Below are 20941 nucleotides of genomic sequence, written 5' to 3'. Positions count from 1 at the left end.
CAAAGGACAAAGCTGAGCCAATGAGCAACACTGATTACACCTCTGTGATAACATATTTAAGAAAGAGTAAAACAAAAACAAAAACAAAAGACACTGCAGCTGGAAGAGAGGAATGAAAATCAGATGAGAAACAACTCTGCAAACACCAGGGGCAGAGAAGAAGGAATGGAAGGAGGTGCTCCAGATGCTGGAGCAGAGATTCCCCTGCAGACTGTGGAGAAGGCTATGGTGGCATGTGTTTTTCCCTTGCAGCACATGGAGAACCACAGTAAAGCAGATATCCACACTACAACCCATGGAGGACCCCATACAAGAGCATTCATTCATATTCTGAAGGAAGGTGCAGCCCCTACTCACACAGAAGTAGGCTCCTGGCAGGAGCATGCAAGGGAGCACACACTGGAGGAGGTTTTCGGTCAGGAACCGTGGGCCATGGGCGACCCATGAGGGTGAATTCCGTTCCTGAGGAACTGCATCCCATGGAAAGTACCAATACTGGAACAGTTCTTGCAGAGCTATAGACCATGGGAAGGACACACATTGGAATAGTTCATGAAGGACAGTATCCCATGGGAGGGAGACCCCATGCTAAAGCAGGGGATGAGTGTGAGACAGAAGGAATACCAGAGACAAAGTGTTATGTTAATGTAATCCCCATTCCCCATCTCTCTATACTAGTCAGGGGAAGGAAGAAACAGAAGAAGAGACTGAATTTGAGCCTAGGAAGAAAATGTGTGTGTGAGTGGGTAGGTATTCCCACTGCGTTTAGTTCTCACTCTTCTGTTCTATTGTTAATTGGCAATAAATTAAATTAATCTTTCCCAAGCCAAGTCTGTTTTGCCCATGACAGTCATTTGTAAGTGATTTTCCTGTCTTTATCTCAACCTATGGTTTTTTTTCATCATTTTTTCTCCCTGTCCAGCTAAGGATGAGTTAGAAAGCAGCCTGGTGGGCACGTTGCAACTAGCCAACATTAACCCACCATGGCATTGCCATGGACATCTTTACATCTTTAGAAAGCTGGTAAGCTGGTCTTAAACCATATCACTCAACATTTTTTTTTATTATTATTATTATTTTTCCTGATGCTTTGTCTGTATCAGTTCCAGGCTTTCTGGGCCTCATGACTGTGTTTCTGTGCAAATTTTTGCACATTTGAGGACTATCAGATTACTGGGCATGCCAGTCAAGTCCATTTCAGGTACAGGACATTTAAATTCTGAAAGCTCTATGTTTTCCAATATAGAGCTCTTCAAAGCTTCTATGCTATCAGAGTACAGATGATACCTGATCTGGCACTCAGATTAGCAGAGACGGGTCATGCAAATGAACGGATCACAATGAACTAATTAAAAGTTTGTGGAAAAAAAATACATGGATCAACATTTTGAATCTGTATCATGTTAGGCCTTCACACTGTCTAACTGTGGTGCTTTCTTGAATTTGGAGAGCTAAAACTGCATTTAGTACAACTCTCAAGCCATGATCTAAGAAGCAGGCCCGATGCAGTAAATTGGTACAAGGCTGCAGGATCAATTCTTGGTTCAAAAACTTTCATCTGGAAATCATCTAACCCATTTTTAGGGAGTTTTAAAGACAATTATAGTTTGAGGATAACACAATGGACTGGAGAAAAAAGAAAGAAGTATGAAGTAATTTTCTACCACTGTTTTTTCCTTCCCCTGACTATCCAAGACATCTAAGCAAATGTTGATGTTCATATCAGGATTCAATTTTAAAGAACTATTTTTCTGACATGAAGTAGCAGTAAGTCAGTCATCAGGAAGCTGCTTGGTTTGCTATGTTTGCCTATCTTTAACAGAAAAATAAGAAGATGAAGAAAATCAGAAAGAGGCATGTACCACAAAAACCATGACACTTTGAAAGGAAAACAGCCAAGACGGTTGCTGTTAACAAAAAGCTAACAAGCAGGACCATCAGGCTCACATGAGGTCCTTAAAGCTTGAATCTTTTGAGAAGCAAAGGAGGGGACATCCAACACATTACAGAATCCTTACCATTAGCAAATGCTAGTGTATATTTCCCAGCCACTCATAAGGGTCACATTTGGACCTTAATGGTTTTACAAGTAACTCTGGAGTTAGAAAAAAACTGCTTCCCAACACACAGTTCTAGACCAGAACATGCACATAGAAAGCACAATGTACAAGGGAGTTCAGTGCACATATGCCTGGCTGCAGGCAGAGAGAGGGAACTTAACTGTTTCTCTTTCTGATCTTAGGACAGTCACATAATAAGCAAACACAACATCCTAATTAGTACTAAGGTATTTTAAGTTCATTTCTTTCATTTATTTCTTCAATCTCTGCTGCTGCCATACTAACTCTACTGCCAGGCAAGTAGGGTGTTACAAGAAAAAAGATATCCAATACCTAAACCATAACGAGAGTTATTTTTCCTTGCCTACTGAAGCTAACAGGTAGGATGTCTCATTGTCTTCACAAGAGAGAAGCAGAGCGGTTCAGGAAGCAGCTGCAGGGAGGGAACACACAACTGTGGCAGAGGTTTGCATTTCAGGACTCTTTATTCAACCTTTCGAGCAGATTGTAAGGTTGGGTTAAGAAGACCTTCTTCCTGAGGTATATAGGAGATAATTATTTGGGCATTAATGTTTAAGTTGATGATATTAATAACAATAGACTGCAGTTGACATGACTAAGAAATATGCAGATGCGAGAAGGTAAGCGCAAGTCTGCTCAGGAACCCAAGTAAGCTGGGCAAGAAACACTTGCATGAAAAGGTAGGGTTATGTGGCCCTGAGATAATGGCTGTTGGATAATATGTAAAGAATATAGGAAGGGGAAGAGAGAACATTAGCCATAGTCACGTGTTATTTTCCTCCTAGTTTCTGATTATCTGAATCCTTCTGTGCTGAAGAGAGGTCCTTTGCACAGTTTTATAAAAATAGAACTGCAAAAGATAGCTGAATGTACCAGCAACACTTATTAAACCACTTTAATTTTACCCTCTGCTCTTCGGGTCTAAAAGTGTAATTACTGCTTTGACAAATGGCTAGTAAATAACATGCTTGGTATAACAGCACTGCCTATTATCAAGATATGGTAAAAATTAATTGGAGGACATAAAATCATTTTTTAAAAGTTAAATAATTGGCTCTGCAGTAGCTTTGAAATTACTTAACGTGGGCAACCTGTGCTTCAAATAAAGCCATGCAATTTAAAAGATACTGATATCAGGGGGAGGGAGAGAAACCTTCACGGAAGGAGAGACAGAAAAGTTACTGGAGTATGTAAAAGTACAATTTGAAAAAAAAAAAAAAATGAGGACAAAGGAGTTCATAGGAAAGAGAAAGGAAAGTACAGGCAGTGAGAAGGTGGAGGCTAATTGAGAAAATCAGGGGCCTGGGGAACCTGGGGATGCTTCTTCTAATCTGTTCTTGTTTTCAGACATTAAGACTTTCACATTATTTATTTATTTTTATCTTAGCTATAAAAAACCTTCTCTGGCACTTAGCATCATTTGGGTTTGTTTTCATTTGAGACAAATTTAACTAAAGCAGAACATACAAATTGTATCTAAGAAAATCAGTGTAGGTAAAATGCACTTAATTCCTCATTTCAGACACTGACTTAGTGATATGCTTACTATCTGGGTAAAAACAAAAATATTTTTAGTGCACACAGAGCTTGACAGGCCAAGTCAAGCTGGAGCTCAGCTTAGCACTTAAGTAAATATGCAAGACTTTCAAAAATGTGTTCAGGATACCTCAAGAGATACTCTTAAAGAAAATAAGTAACTTTGAATCAGTAAGTCCTTTGAAAATCCAGCCCTTAACTGCATTTAACTATCATCTGCTAACTGACCGATCCAAAGTACTACGACTTTTTGTTGTTGTTGTCATTCAAAAATTATATAAGAACAAACAAACAATCAAGAAAAACATAAACATGGACATAAGAGATTGCAGACTGGAACGATCTTAGTTAATCAAGCACAATCTTAAAAACACCTGCATGAACTTGCACTCATTCCCTAACATATGGAGGCAAATAATATTTAATCCACGTATTTCTGTACTGGTTTAATCAATGCTCTAATAAAAGAGGATCAATGGGAGAATTACAGTGTACCTATTATGGCACGAGTGGAAATGAAACCTTGCAATCATGTATTCAACATTACTGGCATACAAAACAAACCACTTTATATTAACTTATCTCCAACTTATTGTTGGTGTTTGTATTGGGTTTACATAGCAAGGTTTCGGTAGCCAGGGGCTGCAGGGGTAGCCTCTGTGAAAAGAATCCAGAAGCTGCCCCATGTTAAATAAGGGCCATTTTCACCCAGCTCCAAAAGGACCTGCCCAGAGCTAAGCCGAATAAGCAATGGTGTTTGTGCCTCTGTGAAAGCGTATTTAACAAAATGAAAAAAAAATAAAATTAAAAAGTAAAAACTGCTGCACAACAGCAGTTGGGAGAGTGAGGAGGGAGAAGTAGCATTGTAGACCCCAAGGTCAGTGAAGAAGGAGGATGAGAGGTGCTCCAGGCGCCAGAGCTGAAGTTCTCCTGCAGCCTGTGGAGAGGACCATGGAGCCAGCTGTCCCCCTGCAGCCCATGGTGTACCACGGCAGAGCAGATGTCCACGCTGCAGCCCGTGGAGGAGACCACAGTGCAGCAGGTGGATCTGACCTGAAGGAGGCTTTGGCCTATAAAGAGCCCCCACTGGAGCAGACTCCAAGCCAGAACTGCAGCCCGTGGAGAGGAGCCCACACAGGAGCAGGTGACCTGGCAGAGCTGCCACCTTTGGGGGACCCATGTTGGAGCAGTCTGCTCCTGAACGATGGACCCCATGGTACAGGCCTATACTGGAGAAGTTCAAAGAGCCTGTGGGAAGCCCATGGAGAACCAGTTCTGGAAGGACTGTATCCCGTGGGAGGGACCCCACATGGAGCGGGGGAAGAGAGTGACTGAAAGAGCGGAGGAGATGAAGTGTTAACAGACTGACTGCAACCCCCATTCCCTGTTCCCCTGCACTGCTCGGAGGGGGGGACAGAGAAGACGGTGGGTGGATGGGGGAAGGATGTTTTTAGTTTGCTTTTAGTTCTCACTACTCATCTCCCCCTTTCCTTTTGAGGAGGGGGGGTGAGAGAGCGGTTGTGGTGGAGTTCAACTGCCCAGCTGAGTAAAACCACCACAGTCTCATGACTAAGAATAATCAAATTTAATCAAATTTAAAATAACAATCCAAAGAACATACAAAATGTTAAGAAATAGAAGACATAAGCTTCCTCAAATAAAAACAAATTAAAGGCAAACACTCCAAAACATTTCAGATTTTGTTTCAAGATGCCAGCATTTTATAGGGTGAATTTTTCTATTTTCTACAAATGTTTTTATTTGCACTGTCAAACAGGAAAGAGGTGAAATCATTGTAGGACACCTTGTTATCCCCACTTCCTAACAAATCTCTCTTTGTCTCAAAGAATACTGCATCCAGATGGTGACTAAAAGCTGGAATTACCTTTTATTCACTAACAATTTATTCTTCAGCTTCACTCACCACAAATGGCATCAAACTAGCTGTTTTCTTTGGTAGGCATCTGCATTCCTTTTAAGCTACCAAAGCCAAGCAATTCTGCCTCAGCCCTTGAGTTTTGCAATCCTGAAAGGCCCCTCCGGGAAAACACATGTTTAACTGCATGAGAGGGCACCTCCCTATTCAATAGCTATTTACTTTGGGTCAAGAAGGAGAAAAAATTGCGATAAAAGTCAAACACCACTTCTAGTCACATGACATGGGTGCATACCAGAATGTTGTTTATTGCCTACCTGGTGACACTTCTCAGATACATTTTTTTTATGAAAAGAAAATGAGTGGGAGCAGAGGTCAGTGTATAAACTCCTAGAAAATTTCTTATACAACAGTCCACAGACATAGGAATTTGAATTCATTCTGCCCTACCCTATTTAGCCTGAATTAAAAACATCCTTTTGTTTCCAAAATTGTTTCTTTTCTAATTAGCAAACATTATTAGCTAGCCAAGCCAGTTTGCTAGGAAACAAGCAGCAAGGTTCATAAGAGAAAGATGGTTTCAGTCTTGTAAAGACTTGCTGAAAGTCCCGCTCTTGTCATTTTTAGCAAACTGTAACATGTGCTCATGTTCTTTTCTTTCCACAGACTGTAGAGTTGGCAGACAAAAGACCGCAGTGGGATCTAGCAGTCATTAGCAGAAGTGAAATGTCTTAAAATGGAATACTGAACAAGAATTTGGTGCACTCTTGTCAATCCACTTAATTCAGTTAAACAAAACAAATAACATTTTAGACAATTATAACCTCTTTGATGCTATCAGATTTATTTATTAAAACAACAAAAAGAACAAAAGACAACACCAGATCTCAACAAACTGAATAGCAGACATAAATTGCATTTCAGCATCCCAGTCACACACATCCCATGGTCATCACCTTAAAACAGAGTTCCTTCATGGTAGATTAATTCTCTGTCTAGAATAACCTTAGTGTGCTATTAGGATACTGAGAACAAATCTGAGATAAAGCAGCTTTAGACACTGCAAAAGGAACCACAGCAGTCATCTTTCCTTCCAATTACTCATATTCCCTAGCAAAAGGAGTTTCTGCTCTTTGGCAATACATATAATTTTTATTTTAATGTATCTGATTTTATTTTCAGAACACCTCAAAGCCCAGGCTGTACTGGGATCTTCCTGTGGGTTCCACACAAACTAATGGTTCCTATCCAAAAGGGGAGTTACATTTTCAGCAGATTTTAAGTGTTTGTTTTAACAGTATCATCTCTTACCTACTATATAAATAATCCTGAAAATGTATTAATGTGAACTGAAAAAAAGTTCTCATTAATACATTTTATTAATGTATTAATCAAGGCAGGGAGGGAGGGAAAGAAACACATGACACAATACAGTGAGAATAGTATCTGTACAGCAAATGAAAAGTTTTCCAGGGGGTAGGAGGTAGGAACACTTATTTCAACATTCTCTTCCCATAAACATTGCTTCATCCTTATTTACCACTACTTTCCCTCTCCCTTTGAATACCTCCCAAAATATCACAAACAATCTCAATTCCCCAAATTCAGTTTAACTATAAAGGAGCGTGTATGACCTTAGCAACCAAAACGAAGACAGACAGTGAAGTGTGACTGAAAATATGTGTACTACAAAACTCCTGAAAAACATGATTATCAACGGGAATAGAAACACATTTAAATTTCTTGAAATAATAGAAGGTACTATTCATTTGTGACCACAGGTTGTACATCTTTGTCAATGCAGCAAATGAGAAACCTGTAAACCTACAAATATCCACTTTATGGTACTTGCTGCCTTAACACTGCAAAAATAAGTGGACTCAGCACAATCAAAAATCATTTCTGTTCCTACCTGCCCACAAAACACATTTAAGACTTGACAAGTACCATGACTTTAAAACCACAAGAAAACTAATGACAACTATCTCAGACTTCTACATGGCAGGAGGAATACGTTTCAATTCTTGTGGTTTCAAATCTTACACTCAACTGCAGGCTTTTAAATCAGCGTAACAGAAGTCTCTGTGCAAATACACTACTTGAGGAAGAGAAATGTGATACAAAATCAGAATTAAAAAATAAAATCTTCAATTTATTATGGAAGACAATTAGTGCACTATATGACAGTTCTCAAGTGATCTGAAGAGAAACAGCATTTTTGAAAAGAAATTCAACTAATTTATTGCTTACCAATTATCAAAATTCCTGTACTGTTAAGAATAAGGGATAAGGAACTAATTCCAAAGAGCAAGCCGCCCATAGCCTGGCCATATTAAATGTAAGCATACTCAACTTTATTATCATCACAGGGTTCAAGGTTACTTAAAAGGCAACAGTTTCTTTCTGCAATACTGTATTACACTAATAAACTAAGATAGAATCCTAGAATCATTAGGGTTCGAAAAGACCTCCAAGATCTTCTGTCCAACCATCACCCTACTGCCAATGTCACCCACTAAACCATGTCCCTAAGCACCAGGTCCAATCTTTCCTTAAACAACCCCAGGGACAGTGACTCCACTACTTCTCTGGGCAACCCATTCAAAGCCTGACTGCTCTTTCTGAGAAGAAATACTTTGAGTACGTATTTCTTTTTCCATGTCCTTTCATCTCTTGTTCTTTTGCTAACAATGCCAAATAGGTGTAGGTTTTCAAAAGAGATAAACTGCTTTCTTCTTCGCTATTTTTCCATTTCAACACACTGAAAATAGCTTGGAAATAGTCATTACACACATATCTACAAAGGAAACCATGTTCACTTCAAAGAGCTTGGCTGTAGCCTTTCTGGACACCTTGATTTGGAATTTCAAACCTCTTCTTGAAATGAGCAAGACGCATAACTGCAATACAGGAATACTGTCACATTCATGTTATTCCTACTGAAATTCCCATAGAAAACAGGCAGAAGTAAAATTGTGAAGTCCGGTTCCTACAAAAGGCCAGGAGTAATGAAGGAGACCTGAAACAGGCACTCCATGAGACTTGTCCACATCTTAAACATGTCACCACTGTTAGGCAGATTTCCAAATGCACCACATCCTGTATCTTAGTCTTTTCTGAGGTACAAAAGAGTTTCTCTCTATGACTTCAAGATTGTAGCTAAAAGATTCATATGCCAAGCTTTTTGACTTTGCTCACTGTCTGGATGTGAAATTAGTGTCTCCTGTTAGCGGTCTCTCACCGGTGGTGAAAACCAGGATTCAATACAACCTCTTAATGCAAAAGCATGATATTGAACCACTGCCACAAACCATAAGAGAAGTCTGTCCTGTTGTTTATAAATCCTAAGTAAAGGAAGATCTAAGCAAACTGTGTTTGGCAAATTAAGTTTACCTTTGTTTTGAATACAGACCTCATCCTTATGAGAAAATATAGCTGTTCCCATGTGCATGATTTTTAGCCACTCTTGATCTTTTGTCAAAGTTATGCAGAGGCAGATGCTCTGCCTGCAATTCCACTGTTGAGTTCCATAGGTTCACATTTACCCTGCCTCTTAAATGTTTGCTTGAGAAAAGAATATCTGGATACATCTCATGTTTTCATGGTGCATTCTCTAGCTTCTCTCGTGATTTATCTACAGATGCATAATAAATTTCCCAATATCCATGCCAACATATCATATTTATATTGCATCCCAGGTGTTTGAAAATATATCAAGCACACAAATTAGGAAACAAAACAACAACAAAAAGCCTATTAAGTAGCCCATATGACTTCCGAACACCAGGAAAATGAGATAATTGTACTTTTGAATGGTCTATCATGAAGTCTTCTATATGAAGTAATTAAGACATGAGCAACATACTGTTCTGTATCTTCCAACAATGTGCTGCCTAAACATTTCTCTCTGCTTTCAATTTCCTGTACTGATGTAGCTAGTTATAATACAATGCATGAGGATGGGAGGATGGGAAGGTCAAATCTGTCTCTCCAGTGAATCTTAGCAGTTAAAATATTTAACATCAATTCACTGCTTGCTGACAGTTATGTTTACACAAAGTAGGGGATAAGAAAGGAACCACATGCCACAGAAACATCCTGAGCACTGCCTCCTAAAAGCACACGATCAGGCAATTCCAAAATATCGGAAATCAGGTAGGTGGGGCAGAAAGCCAGTTTGGCTGACCAGGGATCTTCTTCTGGAGCTTAGGCATAAAAATAAAGCGTATGGCTACTGGAAGCAGGGTCAGGCAACATGGAAGAAATACAGGGACATTGTCTGCCTTTGTAGGGAGAAAATTCATGCAGCCAAAGCCCAATTAGAGTTGAAGCTGGCCAGGTCTGTGGGAGACAATAAAAAGGGCATTTTAAAATATGTAAAAAGAAAAAGGAGGACCAGAGAAAACGTAGCTCCGCTACTTGATGGGGATGGTCACCTCACAAAGAAGGACACAGACAAAGCAGAGATGTTTAATGCCTTCTTTGCCTCTTTCTTCAACACCAATGATGGGCTTCAGGACCCCAGGTGCCCTGAGCTGGAGGACTGTAATGGTGTGAATGATAAACTCCAAGCCAACCCTGAATGTGTGCGGGATTTGCTGCTCCACCTGGATCCATACAAGTCTATGGGTCCAGATGGAATTCATCCCAGGGTATTCAGAGAGGTGGCTGACGTCATCGTGGTACCTCTCTCAATTATTTTTCAACGGTCTTGGGAATCTGGAGAGGTCCCAGTAGACTGGAAGCTGGCAAATGTTGTACCTACTTTCAAGAAGGGTAAGAAAGAAGACCCTGGTAATTACAGGCCTGTCAGTCTCACGTCAGTGCCTGGTAGAATTATGGAGAAGATTATCCTTGAAGTTATTGAAGTGCACTTGGGGGACAATGTAGTCATTGGTAGTAGCTAACAGGGGTTCACAAGGTGTAGGTCCTGTTCAACAAATTTGATTTTCTTTTATGATAAGATCACCCATCTAGTCGATCAAGGGAAGCCAACTGATGTAATCTTTTTGGATTTCAGTAAAGCTTTTGATACAGTTTCTCATAGGATCCTACTGGACAAAATGCCCAGCATACAGCTAGATAAAAACATTACACGATGGGTGAACAATTGGCTGATGGGTAGGGCTCAAACGGTTGTGGTAAATGGGTCCACATCTGGCTGGTGGCCAGTCACCAGTGGGGTCCTCCAGGGCTCCATTTTAGGGCCAGTTCTTTTCAATGTTTTCATAAACAATTTGGATGTAGGCCTAGAAGGTGTTTTGAGCAAATTTGCTGATGATACTAAATTGGGATGGGTTGTTGACTCTGTTGAAGGTGGAAAGGCCTTGCAGAGAGATATGGACAGATCAGAGAGCTGGGCAATCACCAACCGCATGACGTTTAACAAGAGCAAGTGCCAGGTCCTGCACCTAGGACTGAGCAACTCTGGCTGCACGTACAGACTGGGGGATGAGACACTGGAGAACAGCCCCACTGAGAGGGATCTGGGGGTTTTGGTTGATAGCAAGCTGAATATGAACCAGCAGTGAGCCCTGACAGACAGGAGGGCTGCCACACATGGAGAGGAGCCCCCGGTGGAGCAGGAGGTCTGGTGGGAGCTGCTGCACATAGGGGGCCCATGCTGAAGCAGTCTGTTCCTTAAGGACTGTTCCCTGTTGTATAGACCCATTAATACAGGTCCATATTCAGTCCATGCAGTTCTTCTTATTTTCCCTTCCAACCCTTACAATTCTGTAATTCTGTGATTCAAGAACTGCAGTTTGTGGGAAACCCGCACAGGATCAGTTCAGGAAGGACTGCATCCTGTGGGAGGGGCCCCACACTACAGCAGGGGAATAGGCCGGGGAGGAAGGAGCAGCTGAGACAGTGTTATGGATTGAGGTAGAATAGAGTAGATGGGGGTGAAATGGTGTTTTTAGTTTGCTTTTATTTCTCACTGCTCTAGTCTGTTATAATTTGTCAACAAATTACATTAATCTCCCTATGCAAACTCTGTTTTGCCCATGATGGTAATTGGTGAGTGATCTGTCTGTCATTATCCCCACCCTTGAGCCCTTTTTCATCATATTTTCTCCCTCTTTTCCTTTGAGAAGAGTGTGAGGGAGGCATGGTGGAGTTTAGCTAGCCATTGGTGCGAAACCACCACAGTCCTTACAGGAACACTATATCCATTAAAATCACAATCACTCCCTCAGACAAAGCATCAGGAAAGCATGCACTCTGAAGTCAGAATATGAAGGCTGCTATTGGAGGCTTTTATCTTCTGCATTTACCAGCATATTACAGAAAAAAAAAATCTAAAGAAATAAAAGGACAATTCAGAAGTTGGTATATTTATAAGGAGAAATTTGCAAACATGCACATCTTTTCCTGTTCATTTATCTATCACTTTACAGACTACTGCACCTCCTGTAACACTCCAGATAATATAGTAAGCACTCAAGGACACATCATTTTGCTCTTAAAATACCATGTGAGGAGTCAAACTAGAAGCTTTAAAATAAAAATATTTTAAAGCTAGTTTACAAATCAGTAACTCATATCAACCATTTGCGTCTCAATCCAATGTATTAACAAGAATCTCTTTTAAACTAGTACAACCTTCTTTCTGTGGAAAAGAGCCACTAAGGTTAAACAGTGGTGGACAGTTACTTAATTCCTCACATCAGTGAGGTGGCAGTAGGTTCAAGTAAATTATATATCCTTCCTCCCTTTCAAACACTCTTGCATGGTTACCACAGGTTTTACCTTGGTCTCTTAACAGAATTACTCACCTTCCCCATCAGGGCTCATATTTTCATAGGAGTCCCAGCGTATCAGCGGGTCTGAGGTATTGTAATCAACTGTCACTCCATGGTCATTCTGAAGGTGTTCACATCCTAAAAAATTAACACCTGTTTGAGACAAAAATCATATCTGAAATGATACACACACACATATGTATGTGGCCTTCTGATAGAAGTTTGTTCCTGCAAATACAATACCATATTCTTAGATGTAAGAAGTTGTGACAGGGGAAGAAAAGTTTTATAAACCAACTAAAAAAGTCTAATTTATGTTTCATTACAGAAGGAACAAGCACAGAATTTTATTTTGAGCTTCTTGTTTATAATGTAACAAGTATCAGCCCCTAAACACAAAGAACGCAGATGACCACACAGCTCTACAGGAAGACACCATAGAACTCTGTGGCTGTGTCTGGAGAAGAATGTCCTATTGTAACTGAAGTCTGATAACTCCTATGTGGTGTCTTCATTAAATTCTTCACATTTAAACCAAAAAATAAATGTATGTTTACAAACATAAGCGTATGTAAAATATTACATATTTCAATGCTGAAGTTGAATTTCCTATGTTCTACAAGACAAGTGGAACAAGTGAGAAATTTTTATTTATCTTTTAATTTGTTGTTGTTGTTGTTTTTAAGTATACATTTCAATGTGGTTTATTTTTAAGCTAAGCATTCTTTTTTCTCCTGTACACTCACCTTGAATTTTCTCTGGGGTTTCTGAAAACACTAATTCCACTTTGCCGTAATCAGGGAAACGGTCATCTGAAAATAAAGGCTAACATTTCAACAAGCTATCTCCCAGGAAAACAGTTCCAAGACACTCGTAAATCAGAATTGTCTATAGCTATTAACACACGTACTCTTGTCACTCTTCCATTCTCACCTGGAGTCTAGTTATTTGTTCCTAAAAAAGCCACACACGTTCTTTGCCCCACATGTTCTCCAGAAAGGACCAATTAATTGTCATTTGGAGTTCTGTTTACTTATAACAAAGCCAAAACAGAAGAGATGAACCACCCCCAATATGTGGCTGTTAAAGGAAGACACACTCAGGAACAAAGTAAAATTGTTCTGTAATTGCAAAATTCTGTTCTGTAAAATTGCTCTAAGTTGCAATACTTGACCATAAAGGTTTTGTATAGGCACATGTTGCAGGAAAATATGTTTGGTTTTAGTTTGTTAGTAACAAAGGGTGTGGGAGTTATAATCCTGCAAATAAACATAAAAATAAAACTGAAATAATCCTTTGGAAAATACAAAGAGTAAGTTGAGACATTTTCAAAAGTTTCTGAAAGCTTTGCCTCCATTTTTGGATATCCATTCTGAAGCATAATAGAAGTGTTCCACATTCAAGCAGTCCATGTCACAAAACCAGTATCAGACTTTAAAACTTATCTTCAGCAAAAAGAGAAGGCTTCAGCATATTTCCTGTAATCATGAATAACAGAGTCATCATTTTAAGCATGTCTGCTGTTGTTAAAAATGTGAGAGGATGAGTTAAGGACTATGAAGCAGTATCTGTATTATTTTGACAACTTAACTCACATAAAGAGCTTTTGTTCTCATTAAGGGCTTACCTGTGTTACAGTGCTACAAATTAAAATAACACAAAGTAATTTCTCTCTCCCTAAACAAAGGCATGGAAAAAAAATCCTTTTGAAAACAGATTCTGAAGATTACCATCATACGCACAGACATACACTTGCACCCACACACATAGAAATCCAACCAATCACAGATGACAAGTACCTTTGTTGGCATTGTCCAAGTCCTCTTTACCAAACACCAAGCCATGTCCTTGAATAGCTCCAGTGTGAAACTGAAGGCGAAAAATCACATCACGAGTAGCTGACCGGTATTTTTTATGATAACACTTCAGCTAGAAAAAAAAAGTAAGCAATTTTTTGAAAATTGGAACAAATTTCTGTGTATTCAGTAAGTATCAAATAAACCAGACTCAGTGCAAGTTAGTGCAGACACCACTGATGTTGTAACATAACAGGGTATGCTTTATTCAATCCTTTAGAATTATACACTCCCAAGACAAGATAGTTCAGGATGTATAAAATATAAATAGTTACTATTTTCATCACTATCAGTCACCAATCAGTAGATTATGATTCAGAATCACAACAGCTGTCATTACAATGTTGGAATGCTGATTTATATCCATACTTCTTCATGGCACCCACTAAGCTAACATAAAACTAAATTACAGCGCAGACATTTCAGAATAACTATAGAATACACAGAGATTTTAGAAGCCTTCTCAGAAAGCCTTACATTTATTCTAGGACTTTTTTTTAAACCTACTCTAGTGATGATAGGATCTTGTTTTATATTACTGTTGGAAGTTGGCAGTAGTTTTGACACCTAGGCTAGAACAAGACAGAACTCTGAAAAAATTGCATCTACTACGAATTTCAATGGCTAAAGATGAACATAATACAACTACTCTTCAACAGCACCCTCCCTCAGATCAGTCGTATGGATATTTTACCCACCTACTCTGAGTCAAATGTTATACATGACCACTAAAAATTCTTACAGGAATACATCAAATTACGGTAAACTTAGTCACAAGACTGAAAGGGATCTCAGTATTTTATAATAAAGCAAATGTTACTGAAATGCATTAAATAAATATATATATATATAAAAAAAAAAAAACATTTTTCTAATCCAGACTGAAAAAATGTGTTCTAGAAAGAAGATACTGAATAACTGAGGAGCAAACAGTTATTCAAACTGAAAGGAAGTGAAGTAATACATGAAAGATGTAGGGGTTTAAGAGAGATGATTTAGAAAATTTAGAGTAAAACATAGTTATAAAATTCTTCCCACTACAGGATTTTAAAAGCCTACATAAGGTTTGCTCTGTATCCTTCCTTACTCTACCCCCCTGATGCCTTAAATTCCAGAAGATCAACAGCACTGACGTGGTGCATACAACTGATACATTTCAGACCATATTCCAGGTATATCTGTCAGCAATGAAGTGGAAATCAACCACCAAAACACAACTGTAAAAACCATATTCAGGTCTGACTGTCAGGTGCCTTGGGGAAGCTACCAGGTCCCTCCCACCTCTTGCCTATCTGAATGTGAAGCATCATGCTTCTCCTCACAAGAAAAATAAAGGTAACAGTCTCCAATGACACATTTGACTCAATAGAATATTCTTTTCATATTATTCTCATTGCATTAGGCAATCTCTTCAGAAGCAGCCCAGGGTGCCATACTGCAAAAGAACTTAAATTTCACTCCTGTCTCCACCTCTCATTTAAGAGATTATTCATTCACCTGAGAAGTAACTTCTCCAAAAGCTCTTATGCTATCCAAACTGTGAGAAAGAAAAAGGAGGAGCAATGCATGAAGACCTGACAGAGTGAAACACTTTGAACTGTGAATGTCATCTTAAAATCACTTTCTACCTAAATCCACATATACAAGGAGAATCTTTAAGTATCCAACCCACAAATGTCAGACTAAAAACATATATGCAAGGAGAGCAAAGAATAGAGACATATACTCCTGTATGCGCCTCTATTAGTGGGGTTATTCTTCTTAAACCATTTCCATTTTCAATGCAGAAAAAAAAAATCAAAACATTGACATGTTCAATCAAATGCTGAAGTTCAAGAAAACATTATGAATTCAAATTAATTATCACTCTTAAATGCAAATATTTATTTTTTAAAGTTTAAGATTGTCTGGTTTGTTTTCCTGCTGCCAAAAAAATAAAGCACGTGCACAATACCAGATACAAAACTGAAACACAGTGATAACAAGGTTCAGTTCCTCACTTAGACACAGATTTTCAGTGTAACCTCAGACAAGTGCCTCATTTTACCCATCCATACTTTACAGAGAGATTGTGAAGAAAAATCAATTTTGTGATTGTGTAGTAGTGAGCTTATACAAAGGTGAGTGGCACATAATACCTAGAACTGTGCACAGAAAAGATGGAAAAAATGAAATGAGGTTCAGAAAGAATTCAGAACTTTTTCACAGTGACATCTAGGGACAGCTAGAATATCTAATATTTCATCTTCATCTAACATGAAGTCAACCAGGCAATGTTTTCAGACAAAAACAAATTCAATTTTTATTTATAAACAGTGTAAATACCCAAACACGCTCGGAATGATCATTACAAGCTTGCTGGCATTTATCAATACATTTACAGTATCAATTCTTCAAGTAAGTAGCATGAAGAGGTAATTCTATTTTGCTGATTTGTACTACTGTTTGGGATATCTTACATGGCTAAAAACGTATGTTTATAGAAGACTCCAGTATGAAACACAAAGCTTGCAGGTTTACAATAAAACGCTCTACAATTAGAGTTCATTCAAATTTCATTCACTTAATCTAAACAGAAACAGAAGTAAGCTACCAACAGTTCTAATCAGGCACCTATATGAGGAGCACAAGAAACAAACTGTGTGTGGGTTTCAGTTTTGAGAAAGCCTTCCAGTCTGGATGATTTGGATGTTTTTTACTATTTCAAAAAGCATCTGAAGTTTGGTTGGAGTGATATATTCAGACATTTATGGTAAAATTGTGATCCTAAGGAAGATAGTACTCTTTTGCTGTTGCCTTCAAAGAGCTAGAAGATTTCACCTTCAAATTTAACAGCTCCATTATACCACTGCCATGAATGAGACAAATAAAGATAGATTAATAAACTTGGATGTAGATAAAGGATGCAACAGCAAATAACACTGTACAGATCTCCTGGATTTTAGTGTTATTAAGGTAATCTGCTTACTACCTTACTAGTAAAGAGTGCTTGCTCTCATTCCTTCAGGTCTCCAAATTTTGTATTTAACCAAATGCTGAATTTCAGTTGATATGCATATGAAATGAGTTACATACTGCTTTTCTACTCTTCACATAACCAGAAGTCAGCTGCAATAGTTTCGGGTGTGCAAAAACATCTGGTTATCTGATCACCAGTTAAAAACATAGCTGTATAAGCAACAGCTGATTGTACCTGAGATTTTTTTCAGGTATTCTCTATGCAAACCACATATAAGGGCTGGAAGATTCTCTATGCAAATAATCATTAGTTTATCTACACATGAGGATTTGGTGCTGTTTATTTCTTTGTATTTTAAAAGAGAATCCCCTTTAACATAGTGCTAACACTGGGCAAAGTATTTTAAATGTTGCTTTACATTCACTAAAATGAGCAAAGCATACAAAACCTTGTCTATTGAAGGGATTTATTTCCTTTTTGTCCAACATAACTAACAGCATAATTTCATTAGAACCATAGACATAAGTCAGTCCCTTAAACTGGTAAAATCTAAAGCCAAAAAAACAGCTGGAATGTTTAATTACAGAATAAATAACCTCCCATTCTCCATTGTGCCCAGCAACTCTTTTTAAGGAGAATCACCATCATAAAGGATTAAAATTTCAAGCTTGCAAAGTCAAAAATTTACAGAAGGGGGAGTTAAAAGAGCACCTGATGAGAGATATCAGAACTAACCTGCTCTAAAATTTATAATCAGCCTGAAAATAACTGTTATAATTCAATCTAATTTTAATATATGAACAAAAAGAAGCTTGAAGAAACATCAGAACTTCTTTAAGGTTATATACATTCCTTCTCAACTTTGCGTTAAAGCATTATCTTATTCTCATCATTCTTTATTTTAACTCTTTAGACAGTAACATTGTTTTTATATGTGGATCATACATGAGAGCTTCTGCAGATGCAGAAAGCTAAATATCTAAACAACATGTATCCTCTAGTTTATCAAGAGTTTCGGCTTTGCACAGTTGCAAGATTTACCCGGGATCTACCGGTTTTTGCTTAATCACATTTATAAAAATGCTGAATCTGTGTCAGTCCAGATAACTTTCTACTTTCTAATCCAGACCAACAGTCTTCAGGAATTAACATCATTAACAGTGTACATCTAAACTCAGGATACTGAAAGCATCATTTAGCACTCAGTATACTTAGAAGTCTAACTTTGAATCCTGACTCCATTACCATCTGATGTCATATTCAGAAATTAATACAAACTAGTGTAATATGCAGGGAAATACCTATATGCATTACAGATGTCTGTGTAGCTTTCCAACAACTGTGGCTGTCAAAACATACTATTCACACTGTGTTAAAGAATTCTCTAAACATAAGACAAGCAAGTATGTATGTATGTATGTATTTATTTCAAAGCCATGAAGTTCAGGCAGTTAAATCTTCTGGGATTGGAGGCAGGACATCTTATAGATGTTTCTTTTCCTGAAACCACAAATGGTTTTGCTTAACTGTAGTTAATAAACATTCATGATTAAATGGAAGTCTTAATTTAGGAAATAATACCATGCTGAATAAGATGCAATCTTGTTCACAAGAATTACCTGCAGTAAGAGCATGGGATTAATGAAGTTGCCCTCTTTAAAAAAATTAGTGAAAAGCTCATTTTTCCTTTTAAAAATGCTTTTGAGATACACTTAATTTGTCTTAGATTGATTTTTTTTGTGATATATTCAATTTGCATTGGCACCAACAGCCCTCTGATGAGTAACAAATATTCCTGAATGTGTAACTGTCCCAAACCTCCAGAATATAGCAATTAATACCAGGATATTTAAAATTATTTTATCTTCTCCGTTTTTCAGTGAAAGAAAAAAAAATGCACTAAATTGAATGGGGAGGGGAAGGAAAAAAAGGGTAAAGGAAGGGAGGAGGAAAATAAAAAGATTACCTTAAAAAAAAAAAAAAAAAAGTCTGATACCCTTACATAGAGGTCCAACATTTCTCAGTTTAAAAAATAAATTAAAAAAAAAAAAAAAACATTCTGAAACCTACCAGCAATATATACACCAAGAATACTCTTCCTGACAATGCACCCCTCCCTTCATTTGCCTTGTTCTTCTATCCTCTTAGTTTAATAAATTGAAAGGCACAACAACTATCTTTCTTTACTGTCCCTATGCATAACTGCAAATGACAAGCAAGAAAGAAAGCAAAGAGTTTTGAAATAATAGTGCTGCAATTCAACCACAGTTATACTTTCTACATAGCAAATTACACACAGATTGCTTTCCAAATACTGGTTTTACTCATAGAATCAGAAAACTTTTATTTGATTTTACACCTTTCTGAGTCCCCATCTAATTTAAAATCAGTCAGGTAGTTTTGTAACAGGATATAGTTTCCTAACTGCGGATCTTGCCTGCAAAGTTGCAGGACAAGGATATTCTAATACTGAGTTACAAATACTGCCCAAGGCAATTTTTATAAAGAAGACAGCACAACATGCACTACTGTACTTGGCAATGCTACAAAATGGAAATGCTAGGAATAATTGTTTTGGCTCCTTAAAACATTGTAGTCTGAGCTTTATAGGATCTTTCTTTCATATGAAAATCAAGGATGATAAATATATTAACTGAAACCTATTTTATAGCATGTCTACAACTATTTGCTCTTTTTATTTATTTTATTTATTACAAGAACGCAAAACAAGAGAGACTATAATCTAAAAGGCATAGTACTAGACTTTCATTCTGTACAATTAACTTACCATAATATCACCCTTCAAAAGCTGGGCTGGCTCTATGGCAATGCAGATTCGGCTTTGATTTTCTGGTCCTACGCTACTTAACAGGAAGGAAAAGAAAAAAATAAATGGTTTAAAGAAACAAACAAGAAAGTAAGATTTTGTAATTCTGTAATTGTAATAATTAAAACATATTCAAGCATAAAAGAAAATGCCTAAGACTTACTATATTCCAGATGTATACAGCGGTTGCATAGCTTGGTATAACTTCAGAAAAGGCCGACAAGCTGAAAAAAAGTCAACAAAAAGGACAATTTCTGTAATTCTTTTCCTTTTATCTCAATCTTACAACTAGGAAATGTCATGCTGAAATTCCAGTCATTCCAGACTGCGCAAAATGGCACACAAACTGCCACATTGTTGACTGTCAAAATATCTTTCCAAACAAAACTGTCTTTCCCTTGAAAAAGTGTATGATTTTATTCTATGAAATAGTTGATTTTATTCTGGTCTTTTTTCTGGTTAGACTAGTTCTGAATAGAGGAGGGGATTTTAAAGCATTCTGGTGAGAAAAGTTAAAAGGAACACTTTGTTCTTTTGAAGTGTTTTTATCTTTCCCACTTTTTCTGGAGGAAAGCAAAATGAATGAGGGAAGAAAGAAAATGGACAAAACAAAAACAAAACCCAAAACAAAATAAAAAACATTTTCAAAATTAAACAAAATATTTATTCTGAATTTTTATTTCAAATCTAGTAAGTACCTCAAATTTCTTACTACAACTAACAATATTATTTCTTTATTGAAAACAGACAAATTTTAGAAATATAAAACACACGGAGCATCATAAATTTAAAATGGAGCATCATAAATTCATGTTGATGACATTTCATAAGACAGGTGCTATGTAACTCTTGGCTGAAGAAAATAAAGAGCTTTACCTTTACCATGCTGTTAAAGCTCTAGCACAGTATCTTGGTTTGAAATTTTAACTTTAAAGCCACTTATTATAGCAGATCACCTCAGAAGTAAACCATATCCAAATAACTATTCTACAGAAAACCCAATCTCTAAAGATTTCCACTCTAAAGAAGTTGTAATTATGATCACGTTTGTTTCCTAAAGAAG

General features: G+C 37.6%; 1 protein-coding gene across 9 annotated transcripts in view; it reads right to left on the bottom strand.

The window, feature by feature from the left end:
• The window catches only part of TNS3 (tensin 3), a 247589-nt gene that overhangs the window by 83795 nt on the left and 142853 nt on the right, over positions 1–20941 (bottom strand). For 8 of the 9 annotated variants that reach the window (XM_035316737.1, XM_035316734.1, XM_035316735.1 and 5 more), the window contains 5 exons: positions 20042–20102; positions 19840–19915; positions 14036–14165; positions 12983–13048; positions 12270–12374 (listed from right to left, as the gene is read on the bottom strand). In XM_035316737.1, the coding sequence (XP_035172628.1) occupies positions 12270–12374; positions 12983–13048; positions 14036–14165; positions 19840–19915; positions 20042–20102 (438 nt within the window). The remainder of the gene's footprint in view (positions 1–12269; positions 12375–12982; positions 13049–14035; positions 14166–19839; positions 19916–20041; positions 20103–20941) is intronic. The other variant, XM_035316736.1, reaches the window with a different exon arrangement.

This window comes from Oxyura jamaicensis, chromosome 2 (genome assembly GCF_011077185.1).
Source record: "Oxyura jamaicensis isolate SHBP4307 breed ruddy duck chromosome 2, BPBGC_Ojam_1.0, whole genome shotgun sequence".
Lineage (NCBI taxonomy): Eukaryota > Metazoa > Chordata > Aves > Anseriformes > Anatidae > Oxyura > Oxyura jamaicensis.
The sequence above is the reverse complement of the archived record's forward strand: the minus strand, read 5'-3'. Positions and strand labels throughout refer to the sequence as shown.